The following is a 25,080-nucleotide window of genomic DNA, read 5'->3' as shown; positions in this document are numbered from 1 at the left end:
TCTTTTTTCTTAATAGTAAAATAAAGGAGCTACCAGGTCTAATTAATCAATGTTATTGCTATTATTACGATGTGTTTTTAATTATTTTAATTATCTCCTGTCCAGTATTCCCGTTTCGAATACTATTTTACATTAATGCATCGGGGTAGTGTAGTGACGTAAGATGGCGGCGGCCGCACGCTTCCGGTTTCAGATTCCTGCTGTTCATTGCCAGTCTAAATCTATATGTCTGTGGGAACTTCTCACTGATTATATCCATGTACTTCTGTCAAATTTGCTCGTCCTGGAGATTTTTCACCGTTATTCGTTTGCATACAGATTTCACTTTCTCTGTCTTAGGCCTAGAGATACTTAGTTCTCTACAGATCAGATAGTGGTCTGTATCATCGAAAAATCCCCGGAGAACCCCTACATTCCTTACACATTTCCTGAATTCGAAGTCAGTTAAGATATAGTCTATTATGGATCTGGTACCTCTACCCTCCCACGCGTAGCGGTGAATAGCCTTATGCTTGAAGAATATGTTCGTAACTGCTAAACCCATACAAGCACAGAAGTCCAGCAAACGCTGGGCATTTACCAATCACCCTATCGTATCCTTCAATTCTATCTCCAACTCTCGCATTGAAATTACCCATTAGCACTATGCTTGCTGTTGACACTGACTACGATGTCACTCAATGCTTCACAAAACTTGTCAACTTCATCTTCATCTGCACTTTCACATGGTGTATATACTGAGACAACTTTCGTTCCAATTCCTCCAACTGACAAATCATTCGCTCAATTACAGTGACTCACATAATTATTCGGACACGTTGTTAATTATAGTCTTTGCTACACACTGGCCCTATATTTCAGAGAAAATATCGTACACGCAAACTAGTTTCTGACAGAACCCAGTTTGACAAATTCAACACGACGTTCAAATGTGTACTTTTAGAAAACAGGAGAGAACCAGTGACCACGGAAACTCAGAACGCAGTTAACGTGCTTCAACAAAATTATTCGGACAAACGTCAGTTGCCGTGCAGAGGTCGTATGTAAAAGAGCCATGGACAGTGCGAACGTAAACATTCAGTGTGTTAGAGTGCTGTGTACAACGTAGGTGAAAATGGGGCGCAGACGAAGAGAGAGCACAATCGAACAGCGGCAGCTAGTAATTTTTCACCGTGCTAAAGGTAAAAGTTGTCGTAAAATTGCTGAAATGTTACAAATGAAGAAACGTACAGTCTCTGATATTGTCACAAGGTTCCGGAAGGAAGATAGGATTGACATCTACCGCATACGGGACGTCCAAGAGAAGGGTTATACTGCCAACCCAAACAAATGACTGAAAGAAATTTAAAAAAGAACAAACTTATGAACACAAAATTTCTCCAAAAAACAGTTCTTTCACTTCGCACTAGGGTGCACAATTGTAGTCCTTCAGTAGTGCCATCTAGAAGAGAATGTTCACACTTCTTACTACAGGGAAAACAAAAATAAATCGAAAAAGACACAGTTCAGAACTCTTCAAAATTTATAGTAATGACATCTTCTGAGAAATCTTAGCATTAATGTGGAAGTTAATGTTCAAGCTTCCTCCAGTAGAGGAGTTTCAACTGGCGCAATGTTTGAATTAGCGGCGCGGAGGTGTACCGCCCGGTACAATAATGAAAGGAAAGGCCACCAGATACTGAATCCTTAGGACATAAGTAAAACGGCAAGTATCCGAATAATTTTGTGCAATATTGGTTTTGATTTTGATTTTGTTTTTAATGATTATATTTTCATTGAACGTGTTCATTAGAAGAATGATGGATGTTTAGCTTTTATATTCCATACAGAAACTTGTATCTAATTTATATGAGTGCTTTATTATTACTGAAAGCACTAATACAAAGGAAATTGTAATAAATCATGTCTGTCCGAATAATTATGCGAGTCACTGTACGTGCCTCACAGAAACTAAGTTGCGTGTAATAGTATTCCCGATGAACAGTCCTATCCCACACTTGCACTTCCCTTTTTACACCCGTCAAGTACATTGTATAATCTCCTATCTCTTCCTCGTTACCTCCCCTTACCCGAATAAAATTAACTCCTAGAACATCCAGATGTATCTTTTTTGCTGACTTAGCCAGTTCTACTTTCTTTCTTCCATTAGCCCCATTAATATTGATAGCTCATCATCGAATTCCATTTCGTTCGCCAAGTTGTTTCCAAGGAGTCCCTCGCCTGTCAAATGGAAGTGGGAGGTCCGAGGCTTGCTTAAACTTTTCTGAGCTCGGTAAATAATGCTATCCTATTTACACATAATCCATGTGAGGATCTCTCCTCTAACGTGTTAGGGACCACGGGTGAATTGTATAGTCCTAGCCGCCTGAGCACTAGGAGGGCCATGACTCAGAATATGACCGAGATGCCCACTCCCATTCCATAGCAACTGGTATCCCGACTCTCAGAACCACTTACTAGGCCACTCAGCAATTGTCCATGGTTCACGAACTAGGATGTGACTACATTAACCCACACCATGAACCATGATTTCAAAATTATTTAAATTAAATTACACACGGAAAAGACACTTAGATACGTAATCAATTGGATATTACCACCCGGATATAATTCTGTCCTTGTATGACAAGACACCTACTCGTTAATACTTTCCCTAGTCAGCTGGTTTGATGTGTAATACAATTTTCCAAGGTATGCTAGTGAGTCTTGGACCTGCCTAATTAATGCCGTCTGTGACAAGGTCGACTTGCAGTGTTATTGTCTGGCGACTGTTCACCCTAGGTTTCCTTGAACCGAGCTAAGATTGAACGGACCGGTCACAATCTACATTCCTTTCTGATTAGCCACTAACCTGGCTCCTAAAGGCAAAACACGACGAAGTGTTTGTACTGTTAACTTTCGCAATGGTTTTTCTCTCTTTCTTCATGACTAACTGGACTGCATGCTAGATATTACAAATGACATTCCGTCTCCCAAAGCAAAGTTTGTATGTGAAACATGCTAATATAGCAGTGATTAAAAATCAAAGTAAATTGTTCGTTTCCAAGCAAATCTATGGTGCTGATAAGAGGCAACAAATGTTCTCTTCGACTCTGATAGTTATATGTTTATGTCGGGATTTCCGATATCAAGTTAAGGTCTTTGGACATCGTTCTAGCTTAACACAAAAATGTTTCAATGTGCAAAACTTACACACGCCGCCTGGCGATGACTGACACACTGACGATTCTCCCAGACTAGACCGAGTGACTGAAAACTAAGGACTGAGAACTGAAGATTGGCTGAGACTGAGTGTGGCTATCTCCTGGGTCCAGCCTTACAAACCTCGCGGACTGATACACATGTGTAGCGTGAATTGTCTCCATCGTAGATTCCACTATGTAACTCACTATCCATATCAATTCACATGTGGTAATCCCTTAATCACAAAATTGTAGCGAATTTACTGATGCGTTTAGATGCGGAAATCGATCGATGGACGCGCACATACGTATCTTAGGTGTTCTCTGCCATCTTGTGGCTCTAATTGCGCACATAGCGTCCCTACCACGCACTTTCTAATTCATAGTATTAGAACATATAATTACTATCACACCTTGCACCAAAATTGTTCTAATTTTCACTGCAGTTCGGGGCGCACAGATATTCCTGAAACTTCAGTCACGGCTCCAAGATCAACTGATTATTGTGGACTGCGGCTTTCAAAACATATAGGCTAAATGCAGATATTCTGATTGGCTCAGTGGTTTTCGATATTCTTCTGTCTGGACGATTCCAAGATGTATAAAGGGTGCTTGGTATGGTTGTTTTATCCTTATTTCTCTGTCTAATTCCTGTTCCTTTGTCATCCGACCTCGCGGATGTTCCTCACGGCCGCTTCCACACACAGTTTCCACCTGCGGGTGCACCGGAATTGGAGTGCTGTCTTTTGGAAGATAATACTTTTATGATCAAAACAAACGTGACATTAAGGGATTTGCCTAGATTAAAATCTCTACTAGAGGTGTCTTTGAAGTTAGACCGCCGAGTATGGACTGAAATCTTCTCTACTGGCTGAATTAATGTTTAACATTTACTAAAGAAAGTGTTATCATATTCGATCAGATGGGTGCAATGTATCGCATACTTTAGTTCGGCAATTCCCAACGTCACCTACAGGTGACACTATTTCTATATCTTCCTCTCCCTCTGATACTGACAGCTAGTGCTGACCACTGTGTTCAGTAGCATCAACTAACCTTCACTCACAAATCTGTTTAATATCAGCTGTCTATGCGATGTATCTTCGAGCCTGTGAACCACAGATCAAGGTCGCGCAGAACAACAACCAAGAGCCTTTGTTCTCTGGAAAAGGTTCTTCGTTTTCTGCCCCTATAAGGTAAGTCATCTTTATTATAACTTCGAAAACAGCATTTGCACATGTGAAAGTTTAATATTATCAATATTTTGAGCCAGTAATTTTAATTTTTAGTACAAATTCTTGATAATAATTATACACTGTCACCTACAGGTGACGTTGGGCGTTACAGCTCATTTCGGATATTTATTGACAGCTGCTTCTAATTGAAATATTTGTATTTTTCAGCCGCCAAGTCCATGACATATTAGAGAAAATTATTCAACTAGAAGATGAAGATAATGAAAAGGCGTTGGATTCAGCTCAGTTTGTCATTATACCTCCAGAAGACTGTCGAGTAACAGACGAAGAAAGTGGAGATGAAGATTTGGGTGACATAAACCATCTTCCACCACGGATGCTCAGTGCAGGTGGTGGTGGTGGCCTTGAAATGGAAAGCAGACTTCCAAAAACTAGGGGACCCTAAACCTATATTTTGATAACTTTTTTACCACACTTCCACTACTAACCAAACTATCTCAAAATGGAAGTGGTGGTACAGAAACTCGTAGGGAGAATCGTACTCAGGCTGTCCTCTTGTAATCAGCAAGGAACTGAGGAAGAAAACCAGAGGGTCACTCTCAGATCAAGTTACTGATTCTGTAGCTGTCATCAAGTGGCATTGTTGTAACAACTTCATCCAACTGCCATGGAGTAAATCCAATCTCCAAAGTTGAGAGAATAGCTACAGTAAATGGAAAGCGTACGAAAGTGCTAGCTGATTCCCCATGTGCAATTGATAAATATAATACTTATATGGGCGGAGTAGATAGAGCGGACGAGAATGTCGATAACTTGAGAACAGCACTGCGTGGCAAAATATGGTGGTTCCCTCTGTTTACCTTTGGCTTAGATGCAGGTTGCCAAAATGCATGGCAGATTTACAGGGCATCATCACCAGGAAAGAGCTCAACCTACTGTGATTTCAGAAGGAACATAGTGCAAGTGTATTTCGGTCTTTATGGGACAAATCCTCAACAATGTGTCAGTCGAGGACCAGTAGCGAAACGAGTGCCACTTGAAGTTCGCCTATCAAATGATTCAGAAGAGCATGTGCAGGAAAAATCTTCACAGCGACAATATTCCTTGTGCCATGAAAGAACGCGCCTTCTATGTAAGAAATGTAAAGTTTCTCTACATATTAATTGCTGGTACGAATTCCACTACAGCCATTGACTGAAGATGTGCATCCAGTTCACATGGTGCTTTTCTGATTTTTAGCTTGATCGGTTCACTGGGCAGTGTTATAGAGTTGTAGAGAAATGATGTATGTACATTGTCCAACGTCACCTGTAGATGACACCCCCTCCATTTGTCACCATGATGACTTACAAAATGTTTTGCCATGAAAATCAGTTTTCCTAAGTTCAAATAGTGTTTTACAGAAAATCACTTGATTTTTATTTTTAACCTAATTTTGGGAATTGACGGGTTAGATATGAGTTGTAAAATGGTCTGTTTGGCTATTGACATTTCAAAGGCTTTTGATAGGGTAGATCATGGGAGACGGCTGGCAATATGAGGCCTATTGGACTAGACAAATGAGTAGTTGGATGAGTGCTAAATTTCTACAAAATAGAACTTAGAGAATTAGAGTAGGTGAAGATTTATCTGATCTAGTAACGATTATGAATAAGATCCCACAGGAAGGTATAGTGGACCTTTATACTTTCTTAAGTAAAGTAATGAAATGTAATGCAGTAAGCCTTTTAGTGCCAGGAGTGTCCGAGGACATGCACGGCTCGCCATGTGCTGGTCTTTCGATTTGTCCCCGTAGGTGACCTGCGCGTCGTGATGGGGATGAAATGATGATGGCGACACATAAACCCAGCCACAGTACCAGAGAAATTAACCAATTAGGGTTAAAATTCGCGACCCTGTCGTGAATCGAACCCGGGACCCCTGTGACCAAAGACCAGTACACTAACCACTTAGCCACGCAGCCGGATAGTACTGGAAGTGTTGTTTTATACGTCAACGATTGTAATTTGGAATATGGCAGAAAAATCATAATTGTAGTGTACATAACTATGCAAGACAATGAAGCATCAGATTCATTAGGATCTTGCACTGCATACTTTCATTGATAGCAGTGTTTAGCTACATTATTGTGTTTATACTTGGTCTTATATAATGGTATAATTTTCCTTAATTTAAGGATTCAATATTTCGCATTACTTCGATGATTTTAATTATTCCAAGTTCATTTTAAGTCTTATATTTAACGTAAATGATATCACTTATTGTAAATTTAGTTCATGGTTTATTTAAATTAATTTTAATTCTACTAATTTATTTTATTTTAGGTGTAAGCACCAAGGACTTACCGATTGACTCGCTGAGCAGTCATAAATTTACGTCACTACTGTACCTGGTGTCAGAGTCGGATAAGAGAGCATTGGACGTAAGCAAGCAGTAGTTCCTGGCATGACCGAATACAAGCATACTTCGAAAACGGAATGAGTCCTCTCTGTTTCACTTTGTTGATGAGGTGAACATACCTCATGAGGATCTCTGTACTGTAAGGAATGATCTTCATCGGGGTAATCACTTCTTATTTTTGCTATTTGCTTTACGTCGCGCCGACACAGATAGGTCTTACGGCGACGATGGGACAGGAAAGGCCTAGGAATGGGAAGGAAGCGGCCGTGGCTTTAATTAAGGTACAGCCACAGCATTTGCCTGGTGTGAAAAAGGGAAACCACGGAAAACCATATTCAGGGCTGCCGAGATGGGGTTCGAACCCACTATCTCCCGATTACTGGATATTGGCCGCACATAAGGGGCTGCAGCTATCGAGCTCGGTTGGAGGTAATCGTAATCACATTTACGAGTTTGTTTTACTCATATCGTAATATGCTTCAGAGGGTACTCAAGGGTTGCTCTGCCACGAAATTTGAAAAGTGGTACGAGGGCTGGAACGGGGTCCACTCAGGCTCGGGAGGTCAACTGAGTGGAGGTGAGATCGATTCCCACCTCAGCCTTCCTGGAAGTGGTTTTCCGTGGTTTCCCACTTCTCCTCCAGGCAAATGCCGTGATGGTACCTAACTTAAGGCCGCGGCCGCTTCCTTTCCTCTTCCTTGCCTGTCCCATCCAATCTTCCCATCCCTCCACAAGGCCCCTGTTCAGCATAGCAGGTAAGGCCGCCTGGGCGAGGTACCAGTCATTCTCCCCTGTTGTATCCCCGACCCAAAGTCTGAAGCTCTAGGGCACTGCCCTTGAGGCGGTAGGGGTGAGATCCCTCGCTGAGTCCGAGGGAAAAGCCGACCCTAGAGGATAAACAGATTAAGAATATTATTATTATTATTATTATTATTATTATTATTATTATTATTATTATTATTATTATTATTATTATTATTATAATACAGGTGTAATCTATATGTATAACATAACATGTCATGACTGACACTGACTGACTGATTGATTCATCATCGCCGAGCCAAAACTACTGGACATAAATGAAATTTTGGGGATACATTTATATTAGGATATAAGTTCTCACTAAGGAAGGATTCTTGGACATTCCGTTGTTAAGGGGTTGAATACGGAGGGGGGGTAATTTTAAAAATGAGGATATCTATACCTCAGAAACTTATATCTCATAAACTGAAGACGTTTCAGACATGAAAATTGGTATTTGGAATCTCCTTTGAAAATAAAGAAACACGTATTTTGTGTCTTTGGATAATCTGATGAATAGGGGTGAACAAGAGTAACAAACAGGATGAATTTTGAAAATGACTATTTCTGCAAATTATCCCATACAGGTACAGTAACATATCACAAATCTGAAAACTGGTATTTGGAATTTTCTGTAAAAGTAAGGAAACGTAAATATTTTTTGTCGGGAAAATCCACTTAATGGGAACTGAAAAAGGGGGTGATATTTTACAATTAGCATATCTACAGTATATCTCAAAAAGTAAACATGTTGCAGACTTGAAAATAGGTATTTGGAATCTCCATTAAAAGTAAGGAAACACATACTCCTTGGTTTTCGGAAAAACCCTTAACAGGGGGGGGGGGTGAAGGAATTGAAAAAATAGTTGAATTATTTGTATGATAATGTATGTATATATACCAAAAAATCTAAGGATTTTACAAACGTGAAAACTGGTAATGGGGATCTCCTTTAAGAATAAAGAAACACTAATATGGTGGGGGAGGGGGAAGTCAACTTAACGGTTAGGAAAGTAGGGGGGGGGGGGGTGAAAAAGCGTTGAATTACTTTTATGAGGATACTTACATCTCAAAAACTGAAGATGTTACAGACGTGAGAATTAGTATTTGGTATCTCATTTAAAACGAAAGACGTGCATTTGTATTTTGGAAAATCGACGTAAGTGTTGTGGGATTGAAAATAAGTAAATAAGTAGTTGAAATATGTTTATGAGGATACTATATCTTAAAAACTGAAGCTATTACAGATGTGAACGTTGGTATTTTGAATTTCCTTTCAAAATATAGAATCAGGTATTTTTTGTTTTCGGAAAGTCCACTTGAAGCGGAGAGGGGAGGAAAGAAGTGAAGTAGAGGATGTTGAATTATTCTTATGAGTATACATTTATCTCAAAAACTGAATGTGTTACAGACGTACAGATATTAAAACTGGTATTCGGAATCTGCTTTAAAAATAAAACTTGGTATTTGGAAAGTCCTTTAAAAATACAGGAACATGTACCTTTTTTGTTTTCGGAGAAGGCACTTAACGGGCGGTGGAAAGAAGTGAGAAGTAGTTGAATTATTTTATAAGTGGATACTTATATCTTAAAAACTGAAGATGTAACCGACGTGAAAATTGGTATTTGGAATAATATCCTTTAAAAATAAAGGAACATGTATTTTTAATTATTTTTTTGCTAGGGGCTTTACGTTGCACCACCACAGATAGGTCTTATGGCAACGATGGGGCAGGAAAGGCCTGGGAGTGGGAAAGAAGCGGCCGTGGCCTTAATTAAGGTACAGCCCCAGCATTTGCCTGGTGTGAAAATGGGAAACCACGGAAAACCATCTTCAGGGCTGCCGACAGTGGGATTGGAACCTACTATCTCCCGGATTTTTTTTTTCAATTTCGGAAAATACACTTGGATGGGGATGGGGTGGGGGAAGGGCTGATTAAAGGGTCGAATTCTTTTTATGGGGATACTTATGTAGGCCTACATCTCAAAAACTGAAGGTGTTACAGATGTGGAAATAGGTATTTGGAATCTCCTTTAAAAATAATGAAACATGTATTTATTTTTTCGACTTGAGAGAAGACTGTTTCTCACATGTACATTTCTATGTCGCGTGGTCGCCTTATCCCCAAAATGTAACACCACAAACTTACTTTACAAAGAATTTTTGGGGTAAATGGAACTCAATTTTAGCGTTAGTTTTTATACTTTAGGAATTTTCAGATAATATCTCAGTACAATGCAAAGGAACGATTACTTTGATCAAATTAGGAAATCCACGCGAGCGAAGCCGCGGGTAATTTGTAATCAGTTAATAATATTTGAAGCTGGAAGGTCTCTTTGTTAGGTATTAGTAATTTGTCTTCTACAGGCAGTTGGGAAACACACAGCTATTTCCTGGTCTAGAATAACAACAAGGGAAACTTTTTGAATCTTGAGTCCAACCTGACACATGGATGCCCACACGCCGAACATTGGGCGTGGTTGAGTCATAGACATGGGTACCTATGTTACCATGGCACTGGATGTCACTCGCCCATGATTGGACAGACCAGCGGGCAGGAACTTGGATTTTTGTGACGAATTGTGCAAACGAAAATGTTTCTAAAGCTAAGTGTTGTTATCAGTGAAAAAGAGTACAAAGTCAAAGTGATGGTGTGTTTACGGTGATAGCAGGTATTTTGTGTTGATACACAGAGACAGTGAAGGGAAATTATCTAAATATATGCTTTGTAATTTTCAGTCATCGGGCTCACTAAAAATGGCAATGAAGTCCTCTCCGCCACTCCCCCACTGGTTTTCTTTCTATTCTACTATTGCTGAATATATATAGGGAGTCTTCCAGTTGTAAATATTGATCGAATGTGTTGTTATCTTATATATATTGTGTAGTAAGGAAGTGCTTATGGACAGATAATGATTAAATCTGAATATAGATGGTTTATTTCCAATTAATGGAGAAGTTATTGGAGAACCTAGGTACAGGTCCTACCCACTTATTCCTTTTTAGAGTTTAGGTAAGTCCCAATCAGCAGAAAACCATTTTTTCAGCTTTTTGAACACGGCCCAACTGGAATGTATTATGCTCTAATACGTGTTATTAGTTGTTATTAATATTCTAAATTGAGGGATCCTGTGGTGACCACCGGTGCCCATTTATAGGCATTTTTGGCAAATTATATTATTATTATTATTATTATTATTATTATTATTATTATTATTATTATTATTATTATTATTATCATCATCATTCATTGGTTTATTCACTCATTTTGAATTTAAATTCTTTGAAAGCTGCCAACGGATAGTTTTACTCAGTTCTGGTACAAAAATTGAATATTTCATCAATGAAATTTCATATGTTATTTATTTTATAACCCTCACCTGAATTACTTGACTCGAGAACTGGAAAAGATCCAAAGAAAAGCAGTACGATTTGTTCTGAGTGATTTGCGCCAAAAGAGTAGTGTTAAGAAAATATTGCAAACTTTACGGTGGGAAGAACTGGAAGTTAGGAGACAATCAGCTCAACTAAGAGGTATGTTTCGAGTGTCAGTGAAGAGATAGCGTAGAATGATATTAGTAGACGAATAAGCTTGAATTGTGATTACTAAAGTAGGAAGGATCATGATGTGATGATAAAGTTGAAATTTAAGAAGAAAAATTAGGGCAAATATTCAGAAAATAATAGGTTTAAAAGCGGTAGTGAATGTGACACCTGGGTGAAAACACTAAATGCAGATTAGGGGTTATGATAATAATAAGAAGAAGAAGAAGAAGAAGAAGAAGAAGAAGAAGAATTTCTTTTGGCAATTGCAAGCCTGATGCAGGACTTGTAATGCAGTTCCTTCGATGAAAGAGAGTGGCATCCGAAGTATATGAAAGGCATGTCTTATTGTGTTGTGTGTGAGTCATAGGGATGTTATGTACAGCACGAATGACCAGTCCCCAAGCCAAGGAAATTAACCATTTAGGATTAAATTTCTCCGCCTGGAGGAGAATCGTACCCAGGCCCTCTGAACCGAAGGCCACTATGCTGACCATTCAGCCAAGGAGCCGGACACGCTTTAGGTTGATTACAATTCAGTTCATTTGTAATTATACTCACCTCCACTAACGTTACACACCAGAGACATGTCGTAGCCTTCCCGAAAAGGACCGGCCATTCCTGTCACCTCTTGATGCTCGGAATCGTAGATAACAGGCATGGGAGGTGGCACTAAAGAGAGAAATAATGGATTTTACATTCACAAATTAACTGCTAAAAGCTAAAACTAGACATTCATGGCGATGAAGTTTGTTAAGAAGGAATTAACTGCACATTTCAGAACGCTCTACAGCAGACAGAGTTGCTCAGCTGGGAGTCCGGGCTCGGTTGTCTGAAATGCGGGCAGCTTACATACCTAGAGTACGTCATATTCAAGCCACAGAACAAACACACTCGGCAGGGGACAGCATCAATGACGTTCGATAGTGACTGCGAAGCTCTCCTCGCACCATTCAACGAAGTGCTGAGAGGAGTACGGTACAAATAGAAGACAGTATAATCGCAAGAAAAATCCGATCTTTTAAGATTTTTTAAATGTTATTTGTTCGGGGCGTCGACGTATGCAGATCTTTTGCCCCTACTTGCACCATATGTAAGGAACCTGCGTGTATTATGTAAATGGCGGAAGTGTAAAGTGTTTAATGTGAGGAAAGGGACGTTAAGGACGACACAAACACCCAGTTCGCAGTCCAGGGATATTCATCTTTACAATTAAAAACATCTGATCCGGCCGGGAATCAAAGCGGGGCTACCCGGTTACAGGCAGACACGTTGCCCTCTACACCATGGGGCCGGACAGACCTTTTAAGATACTCGGTTTTGATATATGTTAAGCTCAACATTAACAAACTTTTTTAAAATATATATTTGCACGTTAGAAGAAAACTGGCACGTTAAAAGTTTCGTTTTACAACGTAGAATTATACGGGATTGAAGCGTCAAGCTACGGTTTACAATTTATAGGATGTGGATGACAGAATTTCCACTAAGAAAAGTAAAATTCCTGTTATTCATTCTGTAAAACGTAATAATTTTATGTACATACTGCAACAAGTTTCGTGCTTGATTGAGCACAGTGTTGCAATGTTATGTGGCTTTCCCTGTTCAACGAGTTTCTGAAACTTTTAAAACATTTATAACTTATCATCTGAAGTCATTGTTAATAGCTAGCCTCCAAATAGCGAGTGAGTCTTTTTATTTAATTTTTTTAAAATCTGCTTTACGTCGCACCGACACAGATATGTCTTACGGCGACGATTGGGTAGGAAAAACCTAGGAGTGGGGAGGATGCGGCCCTATCCTTAATTAAATTACAGCCCCAGCATTTGCTGGTGTGAAAATGGGAAACCACGGAAATCCATCTTTAGGGCATCCGACTATGAGGTACGAACACACTATCTCCCGGATAACAGCTCACAGCTGCGCGCCCCTAACCGCACAGCCAGCTCACCCAGTGCGAGTGAGTTTCATCATTAGACCTAGAAGCACCAAGCGTGGGTGGGTGGGTGGGTGGGTGGGGAGAAATCTTGCCACCGTCTTTTATTTATTTATTATTCATGCTTCAAATGAATTCACAGATCATTGATAATTAAGCTACTTGTGAAGGACTGCATAGACCTGTTACTGACATATTTCATACTCTTTCCTCACATACACTCACTCCATATTTATTTTCTCTTCTTGGTGGCAAATTTTGCCCTTCCTTGGTGCTCCATGATACGTAAAATCTCAAGAATCGCTATGAGTTTATAAGACGAAAAAAGGTGTTCCATTGGTGAATTTTATTTAAGATCCGTGTGCTCAACATTGTTGTCATATAGTTGGTTACATTTTATGATTTGAAAAAGTTACATTCAGCAGTTTTCCGGTTATCAGGAGGAAAGGTTTAGTTTTACAGTGTGTGTATAATGTTTCAGGACATGAATAGTTTTTATGAAGAATCTTTACAAGTGCATGACAGTATGGAGGAGCTAGAGGCTGATTTGCCCGAAGACTTTGAAATTGAAAGTGAGGATGGGGCAGATGCTATTGAAAATACTGAATGCTCACCAGATTCATATGACGACGAAAGCACTACAAATGGAGTAACAAGATCGTCTGGAAAATATGACACATAACCGGGAAGGATTTACCTCTCAAAAACTAAGAAGCAATCCAAACAGTATTTTGCTAATCTTATTCGCCATTCCCAAGGGGTAACGCCTGAAGCGAAAACTACAGTCATCCGTGATTCATTTCAAGAGTTCATCACTGCTGAAATTGTTGATTGCATACTAAGACATTCTAAAGTGAAGGCAGCAAGAATGGCCATTCCTTCCATAAGTGACCGTGAACTGTATGCTTTCATTGATCTATTGATACTGATGAGTGTATATCAAGATTTTGGTATATCACTAACGGACTTGTGGTCAAATTTGTACCTTGGGGGCGTATATCAGGCTGCAATGAGCAGAACCAGAATGTATCAATTACTTCCTATTCTGAGTTTCAGTGATAAGGACACAAGACAGGAAAGACGTAATGCAGACCAATTCACACCTCTTAGAGAGGTTTTTGAAAAACTAAATGAAACATTTCCAAAATACTTCAGAAGTGGCCCGCGTCATACCACTGACGAGATGCTGTCACTCTTCAGGAGACCTTGCCCATTTACAGTACTTATGAAAGAAAAACCGGGCAAATATGGAATCCTTATACGAATGCTGACTGGTGCAATTGAGAGGTATGTGATAAAGATGGAGATTTATGCTGGTAAGGACAACAGACCTGCAGGGGAACGTAGGCCACTTGAAGTTGTGAAAAGACTCGTGCAGCCAGTACGTAACACAGGTTATAATGTTACCACTGACCGATTTTATACTTCTGTTGATTTGGCGGATGTACTTTACAACGACTTCAGATTGACGCTGGTCGGGACACAAAAGTCCAATAGAAAAAAATCCAGAAGAACTGAAGGCCACCAATGGAAGAGAACTCTACTCATCTAAGTTCGCTTTCACTGATCCGTCAACTGGGAAGCCTCCAGTTACTCTTCTTTCCTACATTACCAAAGACAAGCCGAAGAAATTCTACTCATGCTATCTACATAGCGTAGGGATACTGTGATAGAAAGAGACACCGAAAATGAAGTCGCATACATAAGGAGGCGTAGACACAATTGACCAAATGACTATGGCCTACAGTACCAAATGAGGTACCAGGAGTTGGCAACTTTCTGTATTTTATACGCTAATGGACGTTGCAGCTCTAAATTTCTACGTTTTATTCATGAAGTGTGTACCGACCTACATCAAGGGTGAGAACAAGACCAGAAAATTATATTTTCAAAACTTAGGTATTGAGTTGGTGAAGCCTTGTCTTGAAGTACGTTCTCAAAATCCTCAAGGACTGCATTCCTTAGTGATTCATGCTAGGGAGAGTGTACTTGGAAAGACATTGGAAAGAAAAAGAAACGACGCTACATGTGAGCTGGCGAAGAGAAGAAGATAACATGTTTGCGTTCGGGATGCTCTCGACGAAAAACCAAAGACAAATATTACCAAAACTTTGTATATGGAAACTGTGGAAAAAAATCTGCAAAATTCCCGCTGTAACTCAAATTCAGTGCCGTGTACGGTCATGTTACATGGTTCTGGATGTTGGTATCTATTGAGACATCAAAAGGTCTTGCAGAAAGCGGAAGTGGTTTTCAAAATATAAAAAAACTAGAAATGTTGTGTTATACTGTGTGTGTTTTTGAATCATTACTAAGATTTTAAATAAGTGCAGTAGTTTAAATAACACTAATATTAATAAAATAACAATATCTTCAATAATCAAGTGCTTATTTTGTGGAAAAATTCGGTGGGCAAATTTGACCCCACCTTGGTGCACCATGTGACTGCTTCTAGGGCTAGTGAAGACACAAATACGGTATTTAATATCCAAATACAACAACAATGTAAATGCAAAAAAAAAAAAAAAAAAAAAAGACATTCAGATTGTTACGAACGACGAATCAAAATATCGGATTCACAAAACAAAGTTCATTTACACAAGTGCACAAATACAAGTCGATACAATTCAGATGGATGACCAGACTGCCCTACACATACAGACACAAACACATCACTCACTAGATGGTTTAAAGAATTTATTCTACATGAATTAATGTATAGACACCGCAAACTTACACATATGTACAGAACAAGTTTAGAGACACATATATACGTCTATTGCTGCTGGTTGCCATGTTCCGTCTGCCTCACTAACAAAAGACACAGTAGCGCGTTGCCAACTGTGAAATGACAAGATATAAAATGCGGTAGGCGAAATTGCCAACAAAAAGGCTACAACACAGCGCATGTTTTTAAATAAAACTAAAAATGTCATTGTGTGGGATTACCAGAAAATCCTATGGATAGTCTGGCCGCCTGCATCACTGTTGCTCATTTATCACCACCCAAGAGGCACGCATAGCTTAAGGAATGCTAGGGACGCGATCAATTCTCACAACTCAAGTAGTCCATACATAGTTGTTGAAGGTAACGGTTGAAGCTAAGGTAAGTAGAGGAAGATTTCCATAATTCACTCAGGTGAAGGTAGTGGACTAATATTTAATTATTTGCTCCTAGAATCGCTAATTCATTATCACTGAGAAGTTTACGCAACGTAAACTATATTGTACATACAGTATTTGCCCACGATTTAAAGTTATTTGGTAGAATCTGAGGATGTTCTTGAAGACGAAATATGTCATTCTGTGTTTAATAATGTATAATTTTATGCGTATTTTATAGTGTTATATATTATGTTTTGAAGTTTTGTGTTCGATAGACTGAAACGTTTTTAAGTTATTTTATCGGATCATTTATACTCAACGAGAAGCCGCTACTTATCCGCTTTACACCTTATATTTGGAACGTTTCTAAAGCAAATCCCCTGAAAATATAATAGTGAAAACTGTAATTCATTGCGTAGAGTATAAACATATTTGGAGGTATCGGCAAACTCTTAACTGTATAGATAAACAAAAGTGAAATAACTAATTTCTTACAACGTAAGTCATATTGAAATTGCCTGGATACCCATCCCATCGAAATGAAAAATGTAACACTAATCCCTTGATATTCAAACCGTCACCGCTGAAACAATACCGCGTATCTAACAATGCTATTCCCATCCATTATTTTCTTTTTTTCTTTTTTTCTTTGCTAGGGGCTATACGTCGCACCGACACAGATAGGTCTTATGGCGACGATGGGATAGGAAAGGCCTAGGAGTTGGAAGGAAGCGGCCGTGGCCTTAATTAAGGTACAGCCCCAGCATTTGCCTGGTGTGAAAATGGGAAACCACGGAAAACCATCTTCAGGGCTGCCGATAGTGGGATTCGAACCTACTATCTCCCGGATGCAAGCTCACAGTCGCGCGCCTCTACGCGCACGGCCAACTCGCCCGGTCATTATTTTTTTAAGACCGGTCCCGCTTCCCTACCACATAGAGAAGTACAGTCCATCAGAATAATTTTTGCACAACGAAAAGTGTAAGGTGTAAAGTAACTTATAAATAACCTTAAATACTGCTGGAGTGTGTAAATACGTCATACAAAACACACCTTCCTACAGTACGGTCCCGTAAGGTTCATTTTCCTTTACACTCTACACTCACCGATCTCGATAGCTGCAGTCGCTTAAGTGCGGCCAGTATCCAGTAATCGGGACATAGTGGCTTCGAACCCCACTGTCGGCAGCCCTGAAAATGGCTTTCCGTTGTTTCCTATTTTCACACCAGGCAAATGCTGGGGCTGTACCTTAATTAAGGCCACGGCCGCTTCCTTCCCATTCCTAGGCCTTTCCTATCCCATCGTCGCCATAAGACATATCTGTGTCGGTGCGACGTAAAGCAAATAGCAAAAAAAAAAAAAAAAACTCTCTACACTCAATAAAAAGTGTTCTGCTGGACTGCATATCCATATGTGGCTGGTAGACGTGAACACGCTTAAGAAAAATAATGGATAGGAAAAGCTTTGTCAGATACACGTTATTGTTTCCGCAGCGTCGAAATGAGCGTTCACCCCTTCTTGACTTCATGGCCTGCGACGTAACCACAACATTGCTGTCGCTGAAGCGCATACACTGATCGCTCGCCCGTCCATTTAAATTCTGTGTCCGCCTAAGGAAAAGCCCAGTGTGAGCACCACTCAAAATGAAAACTCAAAAAATTCCTGAGGCTGAAGGGAACATACAGAAAATCCTTCCACTGAGATATGACGTTTTAATTAAACTGAGCAGTAATGGACTGACAAAATATATATAATACATTTATAATAATGTATTATCGGTTCGGAAAGAACACAACGTATCTGACAATGCTCTTCCTATCAATTATTTTCCTTAAAACAGGTCATGTCACATGTGGATATGCAGTCAATCAGAGCAAATTTCGTTGTGTTCATTTTGCTATGCGAACGTGAAAGGAAAATGAACCATAATTACATCACACTCTAGGAATGTGTAAAACCGTCATGCAAACATACATTCCTAGAGTACGGTACTCTAAGGTTCATTTTCCGTCACACACCAACATAGGAAAATGAACACAACGGAAGTTTTTTTTGATAGAATGCATGTCCACATGTAGCCACGAGGCCTGGCCAGTCTTTAAGAAAATAGTGGACAGGGAGAGTATTGTCAGACAAGCGGTTTGCTCCCACAGCGACGATAATGAAACCTGGTACATCGAAATGACATACTTGCGAACTTCGAGGTGCGACCATGGAAGACGTAAAGATTGGCGGAGTAACGTAATGAAATGAGACAATACGATTTAATGTGAATTGTACGTGTTGTTCAACAATTAATGTGAAAGCATTGTAATCAGTTCTGTCCTGGACATCCTTACTGGCAAGGATATTTAAGTTAGGGAAATCTTCTTCCCACTTTGACAAACCATGTCTCAATTCCATATCTCGAGACATGGGTTACGAAACGTAATCACGTCGAGAATATAATAATCTTCACAATAAAACGAATATGGAGTTATATTATCACTTTGATGACAGAAAAATACTTATTCTCGAACAATAATTAACATGACTTAGATATATAAGTTAACTGTGCTGTCAAAGGTAAATTAGAACGGGAATACGAATTGGCCTGTGTGTTTACTACACAAGTTCTTCGAAAAAAATGTTTCCGTATTCCACGATCTTCCTGTGCTACTTGGATTTTTCACGATTTTCTATTTCTACTAAATATCTTATATCAATAACACCAAGTTTTCGGCAAGTGAACAATTTACTAAACTACAAACAGTATCACTAATAAAATCAATTTTTAATATGTTCATATATTTTGTTAATAGTAATTGGTCTTTTGTTTAAATACATATGGCAATGTTTTTGTATGAAAAGAAATTGCGTTTCAAAATGAGAAATGGCTTATTTCTGGTATAAGTTATCTACTTTTTATTAAAGTATTAAGATACGATAAACCTGTCTGCAGTTACTATACTAGGTAGATTATTAACAATGCACGTACCTGATATTAGGTAGGCATTTCAATGGCAATTTTACTATTGTATATTTACTTAAACACGAATTAGTCATCGTTCATAGCTCTATCAACTGTCCTTTTGTACATTTTTAAGGAAATCAACACTAAAAAAGTTACGATTGGGATTTCAACAAGGGTAAATTTGTGAAACTTTAGTCTTTTAATTTCAGCTTTATAATACGTCTTCATTATAGACTTGTATGTCTTTCAGCATTCAGTCTACAAGCCTTTTTGAAATTACTAGCCGATTTTGAATTTAATAATCCTCCACTTGCAACTAGTTCTATGGCCTCGTTTAGTTTTATATCTTTACTGTAGCAAAATGCCCGTGCTTCGCTACGGTTTTGAACTGAAAGTTATTAGTCAAAGTTTTACATGTTGCAGAGTCCACTGATGGCTGAGCTTGTAAAATACCCCTAAATTTGTCTGTCAAACGGTTTTGTGGGAATGATTATTTATTTTCTGATCTAACACTAATTTTGAAACGCTTACAGATGAATTAGAATATTTTAAACCCTATCGTATTTAATATATAGGACCTAAAAGCGACCAACCTGTGATTTTTTTATGTTATACGTCGATCAGTAGTAAAGGAATTAATTCTGTTTTAGGGAATGAAAGTTTTAAAATATTTATTAACATCTAGGATATAGGACATTTTAAGTTCGTGCCAGAAACGGTTTCGGAAAAATGGGTATTTTGTTTTTGAGAGTCAACCACTATCCAAACCACTTAGGGGAGAAATATTTTGAAGTATACGATATGTTACACCTTTGAGTATAAAAATAAACAAATTTACCACCTAATGTACACTGACTGACAGAGCAAATGCAACACCAAGAAGGAGTGGTCAGAACTTTATGCCAATTGCAGGGTAGACTGACGTCACTGAGGTATGCTCATGATGTGAAATGCGCCGCTGTGCTGCGCACGTAGCGAACGATAAGTGGGACACGGCGTTGGCGAATGGCCCACTTCGTACCGTGATTTCTCAGCCGACAGTCATTGTAGAACGTGTTGTCGTGTGCCACAGGACACGTGTATAGCTAAGAATGCCAGGCCGCCGTCAACGGAGGCATTTCCAGCAGACAGACGACTTTACGAGTGGTATGGTGATCGGGCTGAGAAGGGCAGGTTGGTCGCTTCGTCAAATCGCAGCCGATACCCATAGGGATGTGTCCACGGTGCAGCGCCTGTGGCGAAGATGGTTGGCGCAGGGACATGTGGCACGTGGCACGTGCGAGGGGTCCAGGCGCAGACCGAGTGACGTCAGCACGCGAGGATCGGCGCATCCGCCGCCAAGCGGTGGCAGCCCCGCACGCCACGTCAACCGCCATTCTTCAGCATGTGCAAGACACCCTGGCTGTTCCAATATCGACCAGAACAATTTCCCGTCGATTAGTTGAAGGAGGCCTGCACTCCCGGCGCCCGCTCAGAAGACTACCATTGACTCCACAGCATAGACGTGCACGCCTGGCATGGTGCCGGGCTAGAGCGACTTGGATGAGGGAATGGCGGAACGTCGTGTTCTCCTATGAGTCACGCTTCTGTTCTGTCAGTGATAGTCACCGCAGACGAGTGTGGCGTCGGCGTGGAGAAAGGTCAAATCCGGCCGTAACTGTGGAGCGCCCTACCGCTAGACAACGCGGCATCATGGTTTGGGGCGCTATTGCGTATGATTCCACGTCACCTCTAGTGCGTATTCAAGGCACGTTAAATGCCCACCGCTACGTGCAGCATGTGCTGCGGCCGGTGGCACTCCCGTACCTTCAGGGGCTGCCCAATGCTCTGTTTCAGCAGGATAATGCCCGCCCACACACTGCTCGCATCTCCCAACAGGCTCTACGAGGTGTACAGATGCTTCCGTGGCCAGCGTACTCTCCGGATCTCTCACCAATCGAACACGTGTGGGATCTCATTGGACGCCGTTTGCAAACTCTGCCCCAGCCTCGTACGGACGACCAACTGTGGCAAATGGTTGACAGAGAATGGAGAACCATCCCTCAGGACACCATCCGCACTCTTATTGACTCTGTACCTCGACGTGTTTCTGCGTGCATCGCCGCTCGCGGTGGTCCTACATCCTACTGAGTCGATGCCGTGCGCATTGTGTAACCTGCATATCGGTTTGAAATAAACATCAATTATTCGTCCGTGCCGTCTCTGTTTTTTCCCCAACTTTCATCCCTTTCGAACCACTCCTTCTTGGTGTTGCATTTGCTCTGTCAGTCAGTGTAAAAAAACTGTAATGCTAGCATTTAAAACTTGTGACACATTAGGTTTCCGTATTAGTTCTTTTCAAAAACTGAAAATTTCCCCCAAAATCAGTCCACCGAGATTTTTAAGGACTTCGCTTCATATTAGGTGACACATGTTTCACCTTCACTTTTTGTTTTATAAGCTGTAGCAGGACATTTTATTTTGTGATTTCTGAGGTCAGGAAGTTTACTTATATATGGTCCGCTAAGGAAATCACTTTTGTATTTCAATATGTGAATTCCTCCGTTGAATTCCACCTCAGTTATTTTGTGTAGGAATGGACTACGTGTGATAGGACTCAGTTTAGGTGACAATGAATAGTATTATCATGTGAAAAATGATTTAGATACAAGTATCTCACTGTGAGGTGCTCCACGTTTCACAGCTTGTACAAAATCAGTACAAACATATAGTTTGTTGTCCATTCTTTGCATTGGCAGTTCAACTCTCTGATGGAAAGAATCGGCTGTCGTAAATGCATAGACTGGCTGGGGGTAATTATGTTTTAACTTAATTTCACGCTACTGCAAGTGACCATTGCCAACGGGATAGTTTCCAATTGCGACGTATTTGTTAATAATAATAATAATAATAATAATAATAATAATAATAATAATAATAATAATAATAATAAGAGAAATGAGTGTATGAATGGCACACGAAGGGAGGGAAATTCCTGGAAATAAATTGCAGAAAATGATATCTAGATGAATAAATGTTAATACGGAATTATGTGATCAGATTACACATTAAACAACATAGTTGATAAATTCAGGCATAGGCCTAGTCATCCATTTGAGGGTCCACGGTAATTTTCAACTGCTGCTAAACAAACTTTCGAGCGTGTTGCCAATACATTATTTTAGCTGAGAAATTATTATATTAATCACTGCCCCTTCTCAAGGAATTAATTCATTCCTTGTTCATATCTTCAGGAGTTTGTTCAGTATCTAACATATCATTTCCTTCAGCTTAAAATTGCTTTTCAAAAATTCTATTTCGGAGTGGAGTGACACATTATAAAAACATACTCTAATTTATAAGCTAGATACTGGGATACTTTATGAAAGTGCCATATTAAGTGAATAAATGATCACGTCAAATGCCAGAATCTCAAGTGAGCCGGAAGCGAGGGGTAAGAGTATGTAGAAAGGAATGCTGGAATGTGGCAACATCGTGAAATGGCACGTGCAGTGCTCCTCCCTCCAACCTTACCTTTCAGACGCCAACTCCTATTATTAGCAGTATAGTTATGGATTTCGGAGACGCTGTGTTGCTGCTATTTCGTTCCGAAGAATTTCGCTTATGCACAGGTAAATTTCGAAACACGAGGCTGGCGTATTTGAGCACCTTCAAATACTATCGAACTGAGCCTGGATCGAACGCTCCAATATGGGCTCAAAAACAGTCCAGTGCTCAATAATCCGAACTACTGAACTTGGCTCCAAGCTTGTTTACTTGTTTTCTTTAGATTGTTGTTGGATTCTCTCATTAACATATATCATTAGGCCGAATGAATTTAAAAAATGCATGCCATTTTACTTAATTACGTTCATATTCTTCTGACTGATTGATTGACGGATGGATTCACTCGTTCATTAATTCATTCATTCAATCAATCACTCATTAATTCATTCTTTCATATATTCATCCGTTCACTCACATCAACATGCCCTTCTTATCTTACATCAGCGATGACTAATATAGTGTATGGACCGAGTCAATTGACAGCGTGGTTACGGTCGCGTAGCTGTGTGCATTTAATCCAAAGATGATGGTTTCGGACCCAACCGTCGACAACCCTAAAGATAGCTTACCTTGATATTCCAGTTACACACCAGGCAAATTCTGAAGCTGTGCCTTAATTAAGGCCACGGCTGCTATTTCCCCTTTCCCATCCTTCATTGCCAAAATCCTCCACTGTCTTGGTTCGACGTTAAGTCACAAAAGAAAGGTATGGAATGTAACTGCCACAATATAGAAAATTTACACTCTATGTACAAAGTGAAGATTTATTTATTTATTTATTTATTTATTTATTTATTTATTTATTTATTTATTTATTTATTTATTTATTTGATTGTTTGTTTATGTATTTACATCGTAAATATGTTCTTAATTAGAGCATAAGGATGATTGAAAAAATGTTTACAAACATGAAAGCTAATTTAAGAAACAATAGAACCGTACATCGCATCGATTAACTTTGTGCATCTGTACTGAAATCCAATTATTGTCGCAATTAGATACCCGATCGTGAGATTTTCAATTTCTAGGAGTAGAAAACGTCCACTACACCAGATAAATGCGCGTGAATTTACGTAATTGCCGCGAAGCGTTTTTACGTTAGATGCCCGATGTATTGATTGCTTACCACCATGATCTTAAAGCTGGTGCGAGGCAAGTGTGGTTGTAAAGGGCAATGACCCTACAAATTCGGCGTCCAAAAACTACATGAAATAATACTTCCCAGATAGTTTAATATAATAATTGGTTGAAAGATATTTGAAATGAAGACATACCATGAAATATTGAAACCAAAATTATAGTAATTACAAGGGAAGTATGGCTGTCAATTTCTTTTGTGCAAGAGAAGTTTAATAACCAATGCATTCATCTGACACTGTCAGGTATGCTGTACAATATGCTGACAGATTTAGCTTTTTCTGCTGTATTTCGTTATTATGTGCTACCAATGGAATCATACTAAGCTTTAGAACAGTTCATTCTACTCGCCACAACGTAGCGAGAGTATAAGAATAATTGGAGGAAAGGCCTCATAACTCCTCATAACTCCTCATAACTAGTAAATAGCTCTTTGTTCACAATAGTCAATTGCATGAAGATAATTTCACACCATTTCCACCTAAAAAGCCAACGGCCGTAGCCGTGTTGAAACACCGGATCCCGTGACATCTCCGAAGTTAAACAACATTGGGCGTGGTCAGGAGTTGGATGGGTTGCTACGCGCTGTTGGTTGGGGGTAAGGGAATGGAGGAGCGGAAAGGAAGTGGCCACCCTACCGCACGTAAACTCCGGCTCAGGAATACCTCTGCGGAGGTTCGGACCTGCCTTCGGGCAGAACAACCCTTACCTACCTTAACCTTTGTAACTCCCATACCACACACAGCACTATCCCCCACCACAATACCACATTGATTCATATACAGGGCAGGTGTCAACCACCCTCGTTTCAGGGTCTGCTTTATTAGCCAACGGCCGTAGCCGTGTTGAAACACCGGATCCCGTGAGATCTCCGAAGTTAAGCAACATTGGGCGTGGTCAGGAGTTGGATTGGTTGCCACGCGCTGTTGGTGGGGGGTAAGGAATTGGAGGAGCGGAAAGGACCTGGCCACACTACCGCACGTAAACTCCGGCTCAGGAACACTTCTGCGGAGGTTCGGACCTGCCTTCGGGCAGAATAACCCTCACCTTACCTCCACCTAAAATATCGTAGAAAAGTATTTAAATATCGTCGCTGCAGTGAAAATACCACCTATGTGAAATATTTCAGCTTAGAACTTTGGCCTGTAAAGTTCTGTCATCTAAGGTGAAGTTTGTGTGAATATTGTCAAGGCATTATCGCTCTTCATAATGTATGTGCTGCGGGCAACGACGATATACCTGTTCGCTCGACATCTTAGCTGAATTATCAGCATACTGGCC

The 25,080-nt window shown here is 39.9% G+C and overlaps 1 protein-coding gene across 1 annotated transcript in view; it reads right to left on the bottom strand.

Moving 5' to 3' along the window:
* Positions 1-25,080, bottom strand: part of side (sidestep) — a 1,669,326-nt gene that overhangs the window by 887,055 nt on the left and 757,191 nt on the right. Inside the window, exon 4 of the mRNA XM_067140964.2 lies at positions 11,684-11,794. Coding sequence (XP_066997065.2) covers positions 11,684-11,794 — 111 coding nt within the window. The remainder of the gene's footprint in view (positions 1-11,683; positions 11,795-25,080) is intronic.

The sequence above is a fragment of the Anabrus simplex genome, chromosome 2 (genome assembly GCF_040414725.1).
Source record: "Anabrus simplex isolate iqAnaSimp1 chromosome 2, ASM4041472v1, whole genome shotgun sequence".
Taxonomy (NCBI): Eukaryota; Metazoa; Arthropoda; class Insecta; order Orthoptera; family Tettigoniidae; genus Anabrus; species Anabrus simplex.
The sequence above is the reverse complement of the archived record's forward strand: the minus strand, read 5'-3'. Positions and strand labels throughout refer to the sequence as shown.